Source organism: Egretta garzetta, unplaced genomic scaffold, assembly GCF_000687185.1.
Source record: "Egretta garzetta isolate BGI_Z169 unplaced genomic scaffold, ASM68718v1 scaffold257, whole genome shotgun sequence".
In the NCBI taxonomy this organism is placed as follows: domain Eukaryota; kingdom Metazoa; phylum Chordata; class Aves; order Pelecaniformes; family Ardeidae; genus Egretta; species Egretta garzetta.
The window spans coordinates 514224-533131 of record NW_009260344.1 but is presented as its reverse complement, the minus strand read 5'-3'; the positions used below and the strand labels follow the sequence as shown (position 1 = coordinate 533131).

Genomic DNA, 18908 nt, shown 5'->3' with positions numbered 1-18908 from the left:
TTCAGCAGGCTTTGCATCTGATCTTAGTCTGGCCGGAGTAGTATTTTTGATGCTCTGTGTTACTGAAGAAGCAGTGTGGGAGGCAGGCTCGGGAGCCTGTGGAAACCCTACGGACTTCTACACTATGGAAGGGTAGCACACCTGAACTAATGTCGCTGTGCATACAGGTCAGTGTGTGGCAAAACGTGGCGCTGCACCTTTGCATGGGGATCTCAAAGTGCTTTCAAAACTATCTGGTAAATCTCTCCTCGGTGATGGCCGCTTCGGCATTCTGCGGTCAGTAGTAAGTGGAGCAGCCGTGAGTCCTCGGCTGGGGGAAGGGGGAGTTGAATCATTACAGCTCTCCTGAGACGTTAGTTAATACAAGGCTTATCTTTCTGAAGGACAGAGAGAGATGAAGGGAGGTTAAGTGATGTGCAAGTCATTATACAGCAAATCAGAAAAAGGCAATGTCGAAATCTTGATTTACAGTCCCCAACACGGACAGCTTTGTCACCACCAAGGCGACGTTACCCTTTCTTCAGCGTACTTGGCAGGAACTGCTTTTTCCCCTCAAGATGCAGTTCAGAGGCATTGGAAGAAACACAGGGGGGACCTTCCTACCTCCATCCCCGCTCTCAAGAAGTCTGTACTTTTTTGCAGTTTTTGGAATCTCAGCTTCTGACAGACTCTGCTTCTCCTCTCGGTACCTTGCAACATTAATTTGTCTGTCCTTCACTGTCTATAGGTTCTTCTGTGGCATTAGTTTAATGGCAGCACACAGTCCTCGCTGTAACTTAGACCTGTCAGTGTGCTTTCCCCTTCTCCATTCTCCCTTTCCCATTAGAGGATTTTGTTCTCTCTGCTTTGAGAACCGCCACCACTGATAAGCACAGATGTTTGGAGGAAGGAGGCAAAGCCCAGTCTGACTTGAAGAACTGCACTGGGAACAATAAAGTTAGTTAAAACTCTGCATATTTATCATGAGACCCGTTAAAAGACCTGGAAACTGACACTTCTTGTTTAATTAACTTAGGAAAGAGGTTAAGAGCAAGTAATTAATGGGCAGCCTCCATAGTAGTCCAGGGGGTCTGCTGTGTCTTTGGTCGAGTTCCAGGCTTGTAAAATGAAGATGCAGTGTATGGAGGAAGCGGCTCGACTGTAGGGAAGGAAGCGGCTCGGCTGTAGGGAAGGTATATTTCTGGGAAGGATGTCACAAATCACAGGAGAGAGGGAGTTGATTGCAAATGTCAGAAAGCACAAGCTTTAGACTAAGCCAAACTGTCCTCTGAAGTCCATTCAGCATCGCATTCAGTTTCTTTTTGTTGCTGGTTAATGTTCTACCATGTACTGGGAGACTTTATTTGGCTGCTCAGAGAGGCTCTGTGCATCCTGGAGAACCAAGCTTACCCTTTCTGAAACACAAATGAAGCCCCTGTGTTAACTGTTGAAAAAAATACTGCTGAATTGTTTTAAATGGGGATCGTGAATGCTTGGGATACTGGGACCTAAATGAAGTTATATATTCCATGCAAACCTCATTCACTTGCTGGTGCATAACTCTCCTGCTGCCAGTGGGATCATCTTGGAGACTGCAGGAGGAGGAGGAGAAGAGGATGCAATCAAAGGATGAAGAACTCTAACATACACATTTCTGTTGGACAAGTCCTCTATTTTTGCATTTGTGTCAATTCCCAGAAGATGCAACCTCTCATTAATAACAGGGGAGCAGAAGCTACAAGTCCGTTTGCCTGCATCTCAGTTTCCCAAAAGCACCTGAGGGAACTGGGGCAACCAAATCCCGTCAACCTCCTGGGAAATCCCATTTTGTTTCCCAGCTCTGCATTCGCATTGTACAGCTCTCTCCGTTTCACCTACTCGCATGAGCTATGTTCATGTCATCTCCGTGCCTTTGGTTTTCTTACTGATAACAGACTTAGTGATGGTTGTTCACATACTTTTGTTTTACAGGGAATGCAGGGGAGTGGGGGTGGGGGTGGAGGTGGTATACTTCAAACAAGAAATGCCATTTCTCCTTTTCAAGTGAATATCAGATCCACCGTGTTGCGCAGTGATTTTGTTTGCAAAAGCCCAGCTGCTGTGCTAGTTGAATTTTTTTATTGGAATAGGTTTGAGTCATGTCTCACAGTGATTGCTAATAGCTCTACTACCTGCTCTTTTCTTTCTGCATATAAGCAACTGACAATTCATCTGTGGAAGCACAATGAGATTTTAATGGAGTTGGAGAACGGGATCAAGAACTCCCGCAAGCTGGAGACCTTTTGCAGGGATTTTGAGCTACAGAAAGTCTGCTACTTGCCTCTCAATACCTTCCTTCTGAGACCTTTACACAGGCTTATGCACTACAAGCAGATAATGGAGAGGCTTTGCAAACACTACCCACCAAGCCACGTAGACTTCAGGGATTCAAGAGGTAAGTTAGAGAAAAGACACCGATTCCTGGAGCTGGGCAATGGCATCCAAATCCATTAGAGGTGCATGGCTGGACAAAAAAAAAAAAGATCTTTTTATTAAGCCCACATTGAAAGAGGATTGAGTTGCAAAAATCTAGCACTCAGAAGACCATAAATGGTAGGATTAAGGTTGCTCTTGTATACACATTATGCCACAGTCTGGACAAGTACTCGGAAGAGAAGTCTGCTGGGGGTTATTAAACACACAGAAATGACGTGCAGTGCAGGGAGTCGCTTGAACTGAAAACAGTTGGGAGGTTGGGAGAGAGCACAGGGGACGTACCGTGTGTGCTTGTCTTGTCCCTCGCTTTCCCTAGAGATCCGCTAGGAACACAGAATATTGGCCCAGGTGAACCCTTGGTCCGACCCGGTGTGGCTGCTGTTATTATGCCTTTAAGTGTTATTTGTCTTTTCCCCAGGCATACAGTTTGCTCTGTTACCATTCCCATGATTGGTTTCAGGAACTCAAAGCTGCCAATGTGGGGTTTTTTCCAAATGTGAAGAAATCTTCCTCCTGTAGTTTGAACTCACTGCCTGCTGTTTCTTTTTGGTGATTTGTTTTCCTCCTTTCTTACCCCCGTCCCCCACCCCTGTTGTAAGCTATCTACGTTTAAAGATAACAGTGTTATCTATACAATTAGTACTCAGCGCAGATCCGCAGAAGGACTCAGGCAGGGAGCAATGCTCCACACAACCGTGGTGGGACCCACAGCAGGCAGTGCACAAAATGCGGAGGTAACTTGGCCTGTAGCGATAGGAGATGCCGCAGAGGTCCGTGGCACTGAAGCGTGCGGCATGATGCAGGTGTTTGCCTAAATGTAGCTGCTGCCTGAATGATCTGAAGGAGTGCAGCGAGGGAGTGCCATCATTTCTTGTAGCCAAGGCTAGAGGAGGAGGAGGTGGCCGTTCCCACCTCCCCGGAGAGTGCAGACTCGTGCTCCACTTTTGAAATGGATACAAACACAGGATTCAAGGGTGAAAATAAGAGAAGGACAGCGTGACTCAGGGACACCGCCGTTCTGGGATCAGTCTCTTACTAAGGTGTCTGCAGATTTTTGTTAAAGGTCAGAGCGTAAAGGAAGCAAAAAAAAAAAGGGGGGGAGAAGTGGATGTGAATCCCAGCGGAGAGCACAGGCCTCCCACTAACAGGTGGATGAACTGCGCGCTGAGCAATGATGTAAGAAGGAAGAACCACTGTTACTGTTCCCTGGTATATATATTTTTTAACACAAATGGCCATAACTGCTCTTCTAGCACTGAAGTCAGCTGGTCAGTGTGTTTGGCCCATGCAGAGACTGCCCCTCTGTTTCGGTCTATCAAGGTTAGTGCTCACGTACATGATGGCACAGGGAGCCACGAGCTGGTCCCCCACAAAAGATCGAGTGGTGAAGTGATTTTTCAGCTTAAGTTCCCTGAGATGGCACAGCAAGAAGGCAAGGCAGGGGAAGCAGATCAGCAGCAGCCTGCGCTTGATTTGGCTTCTGCTGCCACAGAGTGGGACTTCATAGTGTCTGCTTCCTCTTGTATTCCACCTGATCCTTCTTCACACAGCAAAAATCCCCTTCGACAGTTTTCCTTTGGAAAATCACTCCCAGGTGTTAGGTCACTCGTTGTCGGCAGACTTTTTGGAGAGAATGAAGTAGAGCTGTGATGCGACTTGGGGACCTGCAGCCCTTTCAGTTGTTCTCATTGCGGGGACTGGGGACAACCCCCAAGATTACTGGGTTTGCCCTCTGAGATGATACAATCAATGACACTGCCATTTCCTGGTGTTCTCAAATACAGACCTGACCCAACGTGGTGCAGGCTGTGGAAAAAATGCAGTTTTTTCAAGCATAGAGAAGATCCCTAGATTAATTGGAGATGTAGGAAATTAAGTCCTTTAGGAGAACCCGTTCGTTGGTGCTCTGAATTGACTCGAGTATTCCAACAAAGTTCCTGTGGCTAAAACAGAGCAAACTTTTGGCTGATGAAATAGGCTGTCTCTTCATCACAACTCTCCACCCTCTCCCCTCCACTCCGTGAGACCATGTCCAGAGTTTGTGTGGTTTTTAGTCTGCCCAAATAGCTTTACGCTGTGGAGGAGAAGGGTAGCACAAGAAGGGTAATGTTCATGAGCTGGGTGCTGCAGACAAAAGCCATCTTTCTTTTTGAACATTCATGTGAGTTTTTAATAAGCGTTTTATGGTTGTGTCCATCTAGCTGCTTTGGCTGAGATTTCTGAAATGGTGGCTCAGCTCCATGGCAACATGATAAAGATGGAGAACTTCCAGAAGCTGCATGAACTCAAGAAAGACTTGATAGGCATAGACAATCTGGTGATCCCAGGAAGGGTAAGTAGCAGAGTTGTGATCGAGGTCTGATACGATTTCAAAGCATTAGGTACGTTTTAGAAACCTGTTTGTTAGGAGCAGCTGTGAAATTCCCTTTCCTTATATGAACCTTTTTCTCTCACCAAAAACTATTAAGTGTAAACATCATAATACAAAACAAAACAGCAGCCTTTAAAGTGGGAAGGAGCAATCGTCTTTATTACCTTTTTACTGGTTTTAGTAGGTTTATCTTATGTATAGATTTGGACAGTCATAGGCAATTCCAAACAGCTGTTATAACAGAGGCAGTAAAAATGTAATACTTGCCATAGTGTTCAGAGCTTGAGCAACTGCATGTTTCCTCATTTCTTGCTGCCCTTATTTTTTTTTTTTCCCCAACCCTCGATGCTAGAGCACAGCAGATTAAAGGCAAGTAAGACATCTCTGCAGGAGGACCTTCAGCCCTTCTGTGATGCTTAGCTCTGAAACTCATGGCCCTGGGGACGAGCAGTCTGCATGTGATGTTAGGCAGTATTTTTTTGAGGCAGCGTTGCCTTAAGTAAACACTTCTAATTGTGTTACAAAAATACCAACATCTCTTCCTTACTGAAATGCCGGGGAAAATGCATTGCTAGACTGTTCTCACCCCTTATGCATTTCTGGGAAACAGCTTGGAAAAAAAAAAAAAAAAGAGTTTTTGCATTGAACTGCAAATACGGCAGCGCTTGAACTTGCCCTGCAGCCCGGCCGTGCAGCCCCGACGCTCTCCCGCGGGCTGGCCGGGAGCCGCAGCCGGGGGTCTGCTTGCTGTGCCGTGCCCGTGTCCAGCGCCACGGCAGGATCCTGGCAGAGGGGCAGCTTGCTGGGCTCTCGAGGGGCCAATTTGTTTAAGGATTCAAACATTTAGAAAAAGGGGGCTGAAGTTGATGTGCCACTGGGCAGGCAGCGCCGAGCATGGGTATTGCTCGGTTTCTGGCTGTTCCCCGCTCCCTCACTTGGCCTCTTCCCTGTCTCCCAAGCTGCTGCCACGGCTTGTGCCTCCTTCCAGTGATCCACAGGCCATTCGCGTCCTTGGCAAGCCCCGCGGGACATTTCACAGCCCGTGCATCTCTGTCCCACAAAATTAAATGCTGTTTTTTTCTGCTACCCTATTCTCTTAAAAGACAGAGCAGTCTTCCTCTGTGAGGAAGTTCAAGAAAAAGGCGGAGGTGGCGCAGAGGTGGCACAGAGGTTGTTTGCCTGCCAAGGCAAAAAGCATCGCCCACCACGCTTGGGCGCAGGCCCAAGGTATCGCTGCTTTCCAGCCCTTTGGCTGCTCTGCTGGCTCCAGCTGAAGTCCCTGCCCCAGCGCAGGCTGGGCTGGGAGGCGACCGCTCCTGTTAGCCATAGCTGGGTTTACCTGAAGGTGGATGAACTCCGTGTCTCAGAGGAGAAGCCTCTTGTTAGGCTGGTGATTCAGCTGTCCTAAAGGGGGCTGTAGGTAACCATCCTATTCACAATGCCCCGGGCTGGGGTCTCTGCTGCCACCGAGCTGGCTCCCATAGGAGACATGAAAACATCCCATGGTTGGTTGTGCTTCCAGGTTGCGATGACCTGCAGCTCTTGATGCGTGCATTCGCGTGGCGCTTGCCGTGGTGGTGCTAAGCCTGCTAGCGACCATTAGGGGGTACCGTATAAGTAGCAAGTAAGATTTAATATCCTTTGGTGGCCGGCAACAGCTTCCAGTGGCCTCTCTGGTAACATGAGCTCACCATGATACGGGGATAACCACCTCTAGCCACTTTTTCCACCCCTTGGCCCTTACACAGTGCAGGTAGGGGACTGGACACATCACAGCAACCCTAAGGCGACCAGAGTGTCTCTCTGAACAGATTAATCTTCGACATCCAGTTTATTGCTAAGCTGCAGGTGATTCTGATGCTTTATGTGCCTTTTACATACACAGTTATGAGTAGAATGACCTTTGAAAGACTGTAATAAATAAATATAAACCTCTCGGAAGAAGCTGGAGGGAGTGACTGAAAAACTGATATTTTCACAGGTTTCAGATAAGGGTGAGTTACGGTATAGTTCACAGTAGGCCCAGGAAATCCAGCGTTTTGAAAGTTTCACATGTGCTACTTTTCCTATAATTCCATCCCTAAACATTCTTAAACAGTTTGATCTGAATTAATGTACTGTACTATACAACATGGATAGTACTAGGGATAACTCATGCTGCCAGACAAGCTTCCTTCTTTTTCTGCTGCTGATGGTGATGCTGCTTTGTGTGGCTGATTTTACATCTCGGTGAAGAGCTGTGGATGCCATACGCGCAAAAGAAGCTCACCAGTGGCTAACCAATAACATACGGGCCAACTTACCCTTGGTTTTTACATCATTTGTAACATGAAAAATATGCATTCAAGACTGATGAGCTGTCTGCAGGAATCGATGTTAGGTAAAGAAAATTTTGCTTAGTTGAATTTTCTTAAAATGAATGAAAGACTATGAAGGAATTTATCCTAAAGGCAGTTATGAATGGAAAGAAATTATGCTGTAAGTAAGATTTTTAACATATTTAATAAAGAAAATTAAAGGTCTTGGTGACTGATAGTCAAGCCAGTCCTATGACCAAGTAGTCATATTTCTATTTGCATAACAAAAAACCATCATTATTTTTGCAGAAGATACATATTTGTTTTGTATTTATTTCCCACAGGAGTTCATTAGACTGGGCAGTCTTAGTAAATTGTCTGGGAAAGGTTTACAGCAACGGATGTTCTTCCTGGTAAGCAAGAAGACATTTTTTTCTTGATGTAATGAGATGTAACTACAGGCCACTATCAGGCAAACTGTTAGACTCAAATTGTGAATTACAGTAAGTTTTTTTTAAAACAGCTTTATTTAAGTTAACAAAATATATCACCTATGTAGCTGGTTGTTAAGAGCTTATGTTTCTGTCCTAACCCAATATTCTCTTTGTAATTGCTTCTTACAAAGATAAACTATTTATTTTTATATGGCACTGTGATCATATAAAGTATCACTATTGTGATAAAATAATACCTCCTAGCACATTGTCTTAAATAAAAGCAGAGTCATTATAAAGTGAAAAGTGGCACCAGGGCTAGTGATCATGTCCAGAAAAGATGATAAAGAGTAACTCCTGGTGGCATGAACAACAATCTGCGTAATGCTCTCAGGACACAGTACAGAACCAAGTTGCTCCACAAACCACCCAGTTTCAGCCCACAAGTGCCCAGCATGTTGACAGATACACCTGTGCCTGGGGATAGTTTTTGGAGCTCTTGCACTAGGAAAGATTGTCTCTTCCCACCATCACTCCCAGCATCTTCAGGTTATGGCAATCTCACTCAGTCTCTGATCCTCAAGAGCCAACCAGATGGTTCCTCCTCTCTCTTCTTCCCAGCCAGCTCCCAGGCCCCCCACTCTGCTGCTGCTCAGCCCTTGGTGCTGGGGCACAGGGGTGCCCAGCAGAGCGCATAGATTTTCTAGTCCGGTGTTACAGGGCAAAACATTAAAGAGTCAGCACAGTGTGGCAGGAAGATTCTTTCTTGGCTTCTTGTACACAAAAGGCGATGGCAGTGGGTGTGTAGAAAAGCTTCTGAGTGTGCCAGGTTTTACCAGATGCTTGACAATTAATCTTTCAAATGAGCCAAAGGTAGAACCACTAAATCTACCTGGGTAGGATTGTCCTCTGCCTTTAAAGGCACTAAAGAGGAAGCCTGGTGTGAATATGGGTCATATTTGCTTGCATACCACAATTCTTGTTCCGAGAGGATACCTCGATATTGTACCTGTAGAAAACATGAAATATGGAGACTAGACTCTCAAGTCAGTTGCTCGCGCTGTCAAAGAAGTCTTTGGTCTGTCTCAAGCAACAGAATCTTTTTGGAGGTAAAATCCCAAGTCGGTATTCTGTGACTCCAGATACCTGTATAATCATTGGCAAAATTAAATCCCCCTCTAGTGGCCGATCCACAGCGCTTCCTCAGTTGTTGCTATTGGGTTGTAGATGTCTTTGGGAGAGCTCTGTTTCACACCGCAGAGTATGATTTTTCTTGATGCAACAGTCTGGTGTGTGGGGAAACATCCCTTGACCCAGGTGGCCAAGGGAAAATACGCCATTCCTGTTTCAGCCCTCAACAAAATGCAGGCGGTCTGACCTGCTTTTGACAACCACTGTTACATGCAGGGAGCTCCGCAAAGTGAGATGTTCGGTCTCTTCCCCTTAGGTGTTTCTAACCTAAAGCTGCCTACCTTAAACCAGGTCTCCCAGCTTCTGTCTGCATATGGGGAACAGTGGGTAGCCACTTACATCGTTGGAGTTAAGCTGGACACGCCTCTCTCGGGCATCCTTGCTTCTCTCTCCACGCAAATCAGAAGAAAATATGGGTGAAACGCACTTAATCTTCCATAGATCCAAAGTGCGGCAGAGCGTGAAACGCGCTACTTGGTTTCACTGCTGTCGTGGCTTCTTAGTTCTGCCCCAGACATGACAAAAAGGAATATTAGAAGGTATCGGAAGATAGCCAGTGGAAAATTGCGGGAGCATACCTGAGACTAACAGGAAAGGAAAGCAGGGAAAATAAGAGATGCTAATACTAGGTACTGAAATATTGTGGAGGCCAGTATTTTGGGTTCATGCGTTAGGACTGCCATGTAAAGAGCCAGCCAGTACTGGCGAGTTTCCCGTATTTATAATTCCAATTTTTTTTTTTTTCTACATGCATACATGCCGACAAAATTCTAATAATGCTTATTCTTGCTTTTTAGTTTAACGATATTTTGTTGTACACAAGTAGAGGCCTGACAGCATCAAATCAGTTTAAAGTCCACGGGCATCTTCCACTGTATGGCATGACAGTAAGTATTGTGTAAATTTAAGGGATTACATGGCCATTTGTGGTCCCATCTTCATCGCTCGATGGATTTCTGTTGGACTGAAAGCAGCAGCAAAGGGCTGCTCTCTGATTTGGAGACGTTGTGGTTACGTTCTGCAGTGCCTGTTGGGGCTGCATTGGGTTCGGTATTTGTTCATGCAGCCTTCTACACAAAGGTGATTATATAGCAAAAGTGGAGGGGGGAGGAAAGGCATTTTCGGGGGCAGCTTCCTCCTAATGCAAACTTCTTGTAAGATGGGGGGTTTATTTTTTTAAACCATAAAGTTAACCACAATTCTTACAAGTAATTCATCGCCAATTGCTTATAGACATGCCGTGCCAGGCAAGTAAACAGTAGCGACAATCTAATTTCTATAAAAAAAAGCATTTCCTAATGTTTTCAGCTCTGTATCTTAAAGCCCAACTAATAGGAAACCGGTAGCACTATGCCGTTTGGAGCTCTTGTTGCAGTTCTTCTGGAAAGCCACCAATTCGAGCCAATAGGACCTCATTACTGCTTCTCCTTATATGATTCCAAAAATATTTTTTGCCAGTTCCAAAACACTTTCATTGCCCCCATTATTTTCACTGGAACTTCTCATGGGTTTGTATCTATTCTGTACTGTTTTCCTGAGAATCGAGTTAGGTACTCACTCCCGCAGTAACTGAGTTCCTCTAAACACCTGCGAGGCTTCCAGTTTTACCCTAGCGTTTCTAGGAATCTACTCGATTATTGATGTCCACTTGGCATGGACTTGTTCGCAACAGAACTGTGTTACGCTGCAGTGTCCAGAGCCCTCCCAGCATTTAACGTATCCTTTTGTATGAAGAATTGCTCTCCTGTTAAAAATACCACTATTTTCCTTTTTTCTTTTTTTTTTTTTTTTTTTTTTTTTTTTTTGACACAAAGCAGACAAAGCCACGCTTTTGGTTTAAGAGGTTATTGCAGAACTTCTTTTTTTTTTTTTTTTTCCCAACTTGCAAGCCATCATTTTTTTCTCAGTACCTAGCTCAAAATGGTTGGTTGTGAACATTTCTCTTCGTTTTTTCCACGCCCCCCTCCCCCCTCTTCCCCCCCGGCAAGCCATCATTTTTTTCTCAGTCCCTAGCTCAAAATGGTTGTTTGTGAACATTTCTCTTAGTTTTTTCCGCGCCCCCCTCTTCCCCCCCAATGGTAAGAGCTTGTTCAGTTCACTGTTTCACCCTAAGAAATGTGTACTCCCTGCACTCTGACTGCATTTGGGCTTTTATCTCTCAGATAGAAGAAAGCGAAGAGGAATGGGGGGTCCCTCACTGTCTAACACTACGAGGTCAGCACCAGTCCATCGTTGTTGCTGCCAGGTAATTCAATGGAGACAACATACACACATAAACTGTATTTCTCTGCAGCTTTCGCTGTGGGACAGATAGAAAAGCAGAGAGGCGTCATTTTGTGTGGATTTGCTCCTAAAACAATTTCAAGGGTATTTTCCTTCGTGGAAGGTGAATGGGACAGAACAGAGTGGCAACTGTGCAACTCAGAACCAAAACTAAGTTATTAGGAAAAAACCCTACCATCTTGTGTCTGAATTTATTAATTTAAATTAAAAGTCAGCTCAGCTTGTGACTATTTCTCAGAGTTTGCTCTCAGCCTGTATGAAAGTGAACAAAACCTGAATTTTCATTGTTAGTACCCGCGCTGAAATGGACAAATGGACTGAGGACGTTCAGATGGCAATAGACCTGGCAGAGAAAAGCAGTGGCCCTGCCCCGGAGTTACTGGCTAGCAGCCCACCTGACAATAGTAAGTAAACACTAGAGAGCGGGGTTTATTTGCTTCCATCAGTATCGCTGGTGATTGCTCCTGAGCAAAGCGGTGAAAAATGCTGGCCACAGGTCAAACCGACACATTGGAAGTTGATTTTTTTTTTTTATATATATATAAATATATATATATATATATGTATGTGCCACTTTAACGTTCTTGTTGATGTTAGCAGAAAGTTTCACTGAATAGAGAAGTGACTTAAGCCTAATGATTCCAGGAACTATTTAACAAGATTTGGGCAGTGCCTGTCCTTGGAAGGTATTAAAAGCACCAACAAAGCATGGTAGTTAGTCTTTGATCCTAACGCTTGTAGAAACACATTAAAAAAAAAGAAAAAAAAAAATCTACTTAGCATCTGCACAAAATTATTTCTAAAAGTGGGGTTTAAAATTACTTCGCAATATTGTGGGCAGAATTGCTTTGTTTCATTTTTCCAGTTATATGTGTTGTTGCATAGAGGAAGAAAGATGCTTTTTCCCTGCATTTCATAGAGTCTCCTGATGAAACTACTGTAGACCAGGAATCTGAGGACGACCTCAGTGCCTCCCGCACCTCACTTGAACGTCAGTCACCACACCGTGGCAACACTACGGTGCACGTCTGCTGGCACAGAAATACCAGCGTTTCAATGATCGACTTTAGTATTGCTGTGGAGGTATCTGCCTCAGAACGATCTCAGCTGCAGCTCCAGACTCGCTCTTGAATGACAATTTCCTTTTTGCTCCTCCTTAATAAGCGCACTGTTGCATTGCCTCCTGCCGGGGCCGTTTCAGGCACACCCATTTAACTGGCTCCAAGCGACGGCATAAACCGTCAGTCAAGACACGCGTGTCCACTCCCTTAGTGCATCTTTGTAAAATCAGTTAGAGCAGTAATTTTCCTAAAGTAACTGTCCAAAAAAATGCTGATGCCCTGTAAAATTTAAAGCAGGTCAAACCGTCTTAATGCTTTCAGTTACAGAGGCATTAAGTCATTGCTCGAGCTGAAAGGATATTGTCTTTAGCTGCTGCAGCCAGAGTCTCCAATTATGTCTATTACTAATGTACTTTCTTTACCTAGCCATCTTTTCTGGAACCTTGTCTTATTGCTCAGTCTCATCTGCTTTTTCTTTATTTGCGTTTTCCACCTCAAAATAAAAATCCTTTCCCCCCCGCCCCCGATCACAGCTATGCCAATTTGGTTACACGTTCCTTAACTCCGTACTCGACAGACGAGGTGCAGACATTGACTTTTCAAAGATTAAAATGAAAGGCTCCTACTTCAGCGTAGGGTTTAGGGTGAGGTGGAAACCTGCATGGGTGTTCTTCCTTCACCCACGAGAGGTTCCAGGGAGCTCTGAGTTACTTTATCACAGTCCTCATCAAATGGAAATTTATGCTTATAGAAAATGGTGAAAGGAGTCTTAAAGCCGAGTTGGCTTCTGCTCAGGAGGCAGCCCTCAGATGATCAGACCACCGCTGCTCTAGAGAAGATGCGCTGCCGCGGGACGTAGAGGTGCAAGGACAGGCAATATTCATAGCTGTGCAACTGCCGCTGCTTTTAAGCAGAGGGTGAGCTGCTGAAATGTGGCAAGGAAAATTATTCTGTAGTAGAGAGCACTAACCGTGGAGCCTCGTGCGGAGCCCACGCAGGTGGATTTTCTGCTCTTTATTGTGCCCTTTTATCCTGCCAGGGAGGGTTAGTTTGGCATGGAACAAGGTCTCGTGTTTTTCCCTAAAGCAGAGGGCTTGTTATAAATAGATACAAAATTTGAACCGGTGACTAATTGTAACGATTAAAACATTGAGTTAGGCAAAACTTTTGGTCCGAGATCAGTGCTCGCTGTTCCTTGTTTTTGTTCCTCCCCGTGCCTTAAGTGAATGCGAACAAAGCAGCGAAGACCAAACGCGCCCTGGAGACATAGGTGGTTCTGTGAAAACACCCTCAGCTCCGCCGCTGTTCCATGCGTGGCAGGTTACGCTCATGCTCACATCATTCTGTCGGGGGCTCTCACTTCAGCATGGTCGTTCATTTTCTTTGTGTCTCTCCCTCCTTTCTGTCTCTCTCGTGGTAGCAGATCCTCTCTCTGTCAGTGACTGTACTTCCCTACCTGCTGGACTGATCAGTGATCAGCGGCCCGTTTCCATTTCATATGTCTGCTGGTACCGAATGCAAAGCCTGTCCTTTTATGATATCCTCCAGAGTAATGAGGTAACAGAAAATGAAGGAGTGCACCTGTACCTTAGGGCAAGGAGGCAGCAGTCCACATATCAGAGAACGGGATGATGTAAAGCAAAGGCTTTAGCGTTTCTCCAAGCCTGGTGAAAACAAAACGTTTTCAAGAACCTTTAATTTATAGCAGATGAATCGGGACCACCAGACCTTGGGTATTAAGCTTTACAGATTAAGCTATTAGCTTCTGCGCTGGCTGAAGAGAATGAGGTAAACAGCTGGTTTGATCCAGGTGAGAGCCCTTACAGTCAGCAAGGAATGGGAAGTAATTAATGAACTCCCCGTCATTTGCAAGGCACGGCGATGCTGGCTTTTACATCTTCACTGTGTGAAGAGCAGCTAAGAATAAGGTTAACAGTCCTTGCTTTTGAAATCTTTGAAAAGTTACCGTGTGAACTCGCTGGGTACTGAGAGCTCAGTCTCTATCTGCAATTCTAAAGTATGCCATAATTTTCCTTTACATCACAAATTCATGTCAGACTTTCTGTTTCCATTACTCTATTTAAGTGTCATTTAAGAACAAAGACAGCCTAGGGTAACAAGACTGACTGATGCTTGGTAATGCATTACGGAAAGCCACCTCAGTTAAAAAAAATTAGTGTAGTAGCTTGAAGTTTTTGGAAGTACCCAGCTACAAACCAAAAAATGTGTTAAGTAAAGTACTACAGGGTAGTAGAAAAGTGCAGAAGAAAAATACGTCCATTCAGCTGAAGTATTTTCACGTACAGCAAGGTCACCTAAAACCAGATAAAAGCAGATAATTTTTCTTACGATAATTAAACTGCAGGTACCTTTCCCTGTTTTATTTGGCTACCTTTGATCTGTTTCAGAACCAGCTGTCTGGAAACCTCCTAAGAAAATTCAAAAACAGCAACGGGTGGCAGAAGCTTTGGGTGGTGTTCACCAACTTCTGTATGTTCTTCTACAAATCGCACCAGGTGAGAGACCGCACAAGTGCGTGTGGGGGCTGGAGAAGACCTTTGGGGTTTTTCTCAAAGCAGAGGCAGAGAGAAGAGCGGACGTCGGCTGCGGATGCTGTAGGCGAGAGAAGCAGGTGGCGCTGGTCACGGCTTTTTTTCCCTCCCCCTGCCGCTGGAACGCGGAGCAGAGCCCATTCTCCGCTTCCTCGCTTGTCGGCTGAAGAACGCGCGTGCCTGTTTCCCGAAGCTTGCGACAGTCACAGCGCACGTCATCCCTAAAAGTACAATGGGTGTCACTGCTGCTCAGAAATCGTGATGCGCGAGTCCAAACAAGAGTTTTCTCTTGGATGAATTCCGAGATTATGGCAATTGAAAACTCAGTTGTGACTTGTGCTTACCACTACTGACGCTTAAGTCAACCAAGAGAGAACAGCGGCCCGTGATGAATCCGTCTGGGCAAACATGGCGCTGCAGCAGTAGGGTTCTCCTTGTCTAGAACCTGTTGGACTTTTGAATCTCTGTGTTCAAGCAGGGTGTAAGCACAAAACAATTCCAATTGCTACCTTGCCCTTTTGTTGCTATAGAAATCTTTAACAACAGAGTTTCGGCACTAAGAAAAATAAAGGAATGAATTGTAGGATAGTCTACACAAAAGCGGGATAAAAAAATGATTTGCTCATAGGTGCCATGCCGTGAAGTCAAAGGACTTGAGCAGTGAAAGCTGTGGGGTGGCCGCTACATTTCTAAAGGAGTAGGTATTTGCAAGCTGGGGATGAACATGCGTGGCGTGCTGCCGGTGCCAAATGATGGAGTTTTATGTTTGTCAGTTTGAAAATAGTGGAAGTCCAAGGTTTCAGGTAGCTTTCTTATGAGGAAATAGGGTCAGCACACAGCGGATCCTTCTGCGAAGGGTCTCTAAAGATGGGCAAGCTGAAACGACCAGACAGCTGGGACCATTACCATTGTATAAAGCTGGCATTTTTTCCACGCGTGTGCGGAAACGCGATGATGACCTTTAAATGAGCGTGTATCTGTCTTCCATTTTACTTACGGGCTCTTTTTACCCTAAGGGCATTTGATCTCACAGTGTTTTCCATCGTTTCTTTGCAGGACAATCATCCTTTAGCCAGCCTTCCTTTATTGGGATACTCCCTTACCATTCCTTCTGAATCGGAAAACATTCACAAAGATTATGTCTTCAAGCTACATTTCAAATCCCACGTGTACTACTTCAGGGCTGAAAGTGAATACACATTTGAAAGGTAAGTCCGTCTTCTGTGAGAGGGAATTTTGTAAAATTCCAGGATTTTTTCCAAACCAGGTTAGTAGAAGAAGTAGTAGTAGTTTAGTAAATTGATTTAGTGATACAGGCAAGTAATTCAGCACAACTAGAGAAAGGACCCTTTAACATTTTAAAAGAAATTTTAAACCTGCTAACACTAGAACCAAGTGGTTGGCTTTGATAACGTGGGAGCTGTAATAGTGATCACTACAAATCCTGTTTCCGTTTCATATGTCTGCCGGTACCGAATGCAAAGCCTGTCCTTTTATGATATCCTCCAGAGTAATGAGGTAACAGAAAATGAAGGAGTGCACCTGTACCTTAGGGCAAGGAGGCAGCAGTCCACATATCAGAGAACGGGATGATGTAAAGCAAAGGCTTTAGCGTTTCTCCAAGCCTGGTGAAAACAAAACGTTTTCAAGAACCTTTAATTTATAGCAGATAAATCAGGACCACCAGACTTTGGGTATTAAGCTTTACAGATTAAGCTATTAGCTTCTGCGCTGGCTGAAGAGAATGAGGTAAACAGCTGGTTTGATCCAGGTGAGAGCCCTTACAGTCAGGAATTACCAAAATTGGCCAGGCTGGCTGCGCGGGGAGCTCTACGTATCGGGCTTCAGGAAGCACCTCAACAGGTCACCAGACTTTTCAGTAACTGTGCAGAATAACTTCACTCCCTCTAGTACATCTGGGTGGAAAATCCACACGTGAAATAAAGTTCTCGTTTTTCCACGGAAGCGGCTGTTCTTACAAAGTGTTTCTGCCACTTCAGGATGTAATTGTTACAGCTCCCGCTGAATTTCAGATACGTGGAGAGCCAGGAAACAGGCACTGCTCCTCCTAAATTGTGGTTTGAGGTTGTTCATACCGGGAACTAATTTAGCTCTTTTATGGGAAGCATTAACATGTCAAAAGTCTTAATGTCCTCTCTTATTGAAGAAACCTATTACTAAGTATTAGCCATGGCAGTCTAAAACTATAAACAAGGCAAACTGTGGGAAAGAGGTGATTATATAAATGAGCAGAATAGGAAAAAACCACAAAAGCCCTTTCTCAGTTCTGGGAACAAGTAGGAACTGCAGCTAAATTACATTTTTTCACTTTAGAATCAAGCAGTTGGTTTCAACTGCTCATCACTTGGGCAATCCAGGAAAAAAAAAAAAAAAAAAAAAAAAGAGATTTGGTGTCTGCAGAACAAGTAAAACCACTATGAAATTTGTGAGGTTTGCGTCCCATTCCTCCTGTTTTTATCCTCTCTAAACCTCCTTTCATATATGTGCTTGGCAGTGATTTGGATCTAGGGCCTCTTGACTTCGGATAGGCTTAGGAGCAAAGCAGCGAGCAAGATCCTCCCATAGGCACCGACAATAAAACTGTGTACAAGTAATAGCACAGGCTCTAACTTTCAAGAAACCTTTCCTTAGGAACTGACCCCTCTTTTGCTCGTGTCTCTCCTCCTGCCCCCTCACAGGTGGATGGAAGTGATCCGAAGTGCCACCAGCTCTGCCTCACGCACTCGAGCTCTGAGCCACAAAGAGCCTCACGCCTATTGATGGCTGAACAAGCCGCCCTGTCGATTGTCCAGCAGCTGCTGATTTTCTAGAGGACGTTTGAAACTCTTTTCTCCCTCCAAGTTTAGTAAAACTTACACTTTGGTAAAAGAAAAGAAAAAAAAATAAGTCTGGTTTTGCAGAAACGTTCACAATTCCTCAGCAAAACTGTTTTAAGTTCTCCATATGTTCCAACTAGCTTACCATCATCCCAGTGGCTGCGGTTCGTTTCATGTCTTGTATTTTGTCATTCTGTGCTGTTTTTAGCTTGTGCCAGTATTAAAATATTGTCTTTATTAGAGTGCCAAATGCCAAAAGACATTTTGTTGCCTCAAAGATTGCACCTAAAAAAAAAAAAAAAAAAAAAAAAAAAGACTTCACAATCTGAAAACTTTATCCTCTGAGGCAAATACTATTTCTTCTCTTTTCATAAAAATATATATTTTTTTTTTACCATGTTAATCTGTAGACTGCTGGATTTTTAAATGTAGATGGACTTTCACAGTATAGAATATAATTATATATACAGCAAGCAGTCTAACAGGAATGAGATAACTTTCAGATTTCATTTTTTTCCCCCAGTCTTTCTACATTTAATCAGCAAGGAATTACTAATTTTCTATCTTTAACAAGGAAACCGTTTACAGCTCATGCTCATTTCCCCTTGGGGTTACAAATCCATGCAGTATAAATAAACGTCTAGGATTCCTACCTAACCATTTTCTTGGTGCAAGTTTTGACCAAATTGTTCATCTGTTGGCTTTGAAAAGTGAATACTACTCGCGAGACGAAAATTTTTTAAAATAATCCAGTGCAATATTATTTGGGCTGTTAATGTACTGTGAATGGTCTGTACAAGAAGAAATTAAAGGCTGTGGTGACGTTCTGCTGTTTGTTTTACAAACGTGAAAGAAAAGCTGTATGCTACGAGAACTGCAGCTATTTGTGATGAAGTTGTGGAGTGTTTCGGTAACTAAATTGCTATCAGCTGGGGGTGCTACTGAGGCCCCAAGGTTTCATCCTGCCTGCTACATGTCCTTTCGGTTTCTTGTTGGAATTTCAGTCTCTCCCTTTCCCCCCTGCCCCAGCACTCAGGATCCAGAGCACGACAGCTACAACCAGCAGTGGAAATACCCGTTTCATATACCTGGCTTTAGCATTAGCTAACAAACACCATTACTTTGGATAAGCTGCCTACTAAACTTAAGGTGCTTTTCCTTATATTTTAAGGAACACTTCATCCTAAGGGTGATGTAAAACTGCCCTAAAGGGAAGTACAGGGTGCTGGAAACACTTCTATTGCAATTTGGGGACATGCAGTTCTAGGCAGAGGGGGCCTGGATTGAGATACGGGAAATGAAGCTGGGACAGTTCCACCCCCCCACCCCCCTTTTTTCTTCACCTGGCTCTTCACTTACTTTGTTAATGGCTTACCTGTGTGCGATGTATGAACGGCTTACAGCTTTGCTCACAACAAAAGGGAATAA

At 44.4% G+C, this 18908-nt stretch overlaps 1 protein-coding gene across 1 annotated transcript in view; it reads left to right on the top strand.

Moving 5' to 3' along the window:
• Positions 1-17424, top strand: part of FARP1 (FERM, ARH/RhoGEF and pleckstrin domain protein 1) — a 176295-nt gene extending 158871 nt beyond the window's left edge. Inside the window, exons 17-26 of the mRNA XM_009642701.2 lie at positions 2176-2413; positions 4656-4786; positions 7467-7535; positions 9545-9634; positions 10910-10992; positions 11322-11434; positions 11950-12113; positions 14500-14607; positions 15700-15851; positions 17343-17424. Of these exons, the coding sequence (XP_009640996.1) occupies positions 2176-2413; positions 4656-4786; positions 7467-7535; positions 9545-9634; positions 10910-10992; positions 11322-11434; positions 11950-12113; positions 14500-14607; positions 15700-15851; positions 17343-17424 (1230 nt within the window). The remainder of the gene's footprint in view (positions 1-2175; positions 2414-4655; positions 4787-7466; positions 7536-9544; positions 9635-10909; positions 10993-11321; positions 11435-11949; positions 12114-14499; positions 14608-15699; positions 15852-17342) is intronic.
• Positions 17425-18908: the final 1484 nt, after the last annotated feature.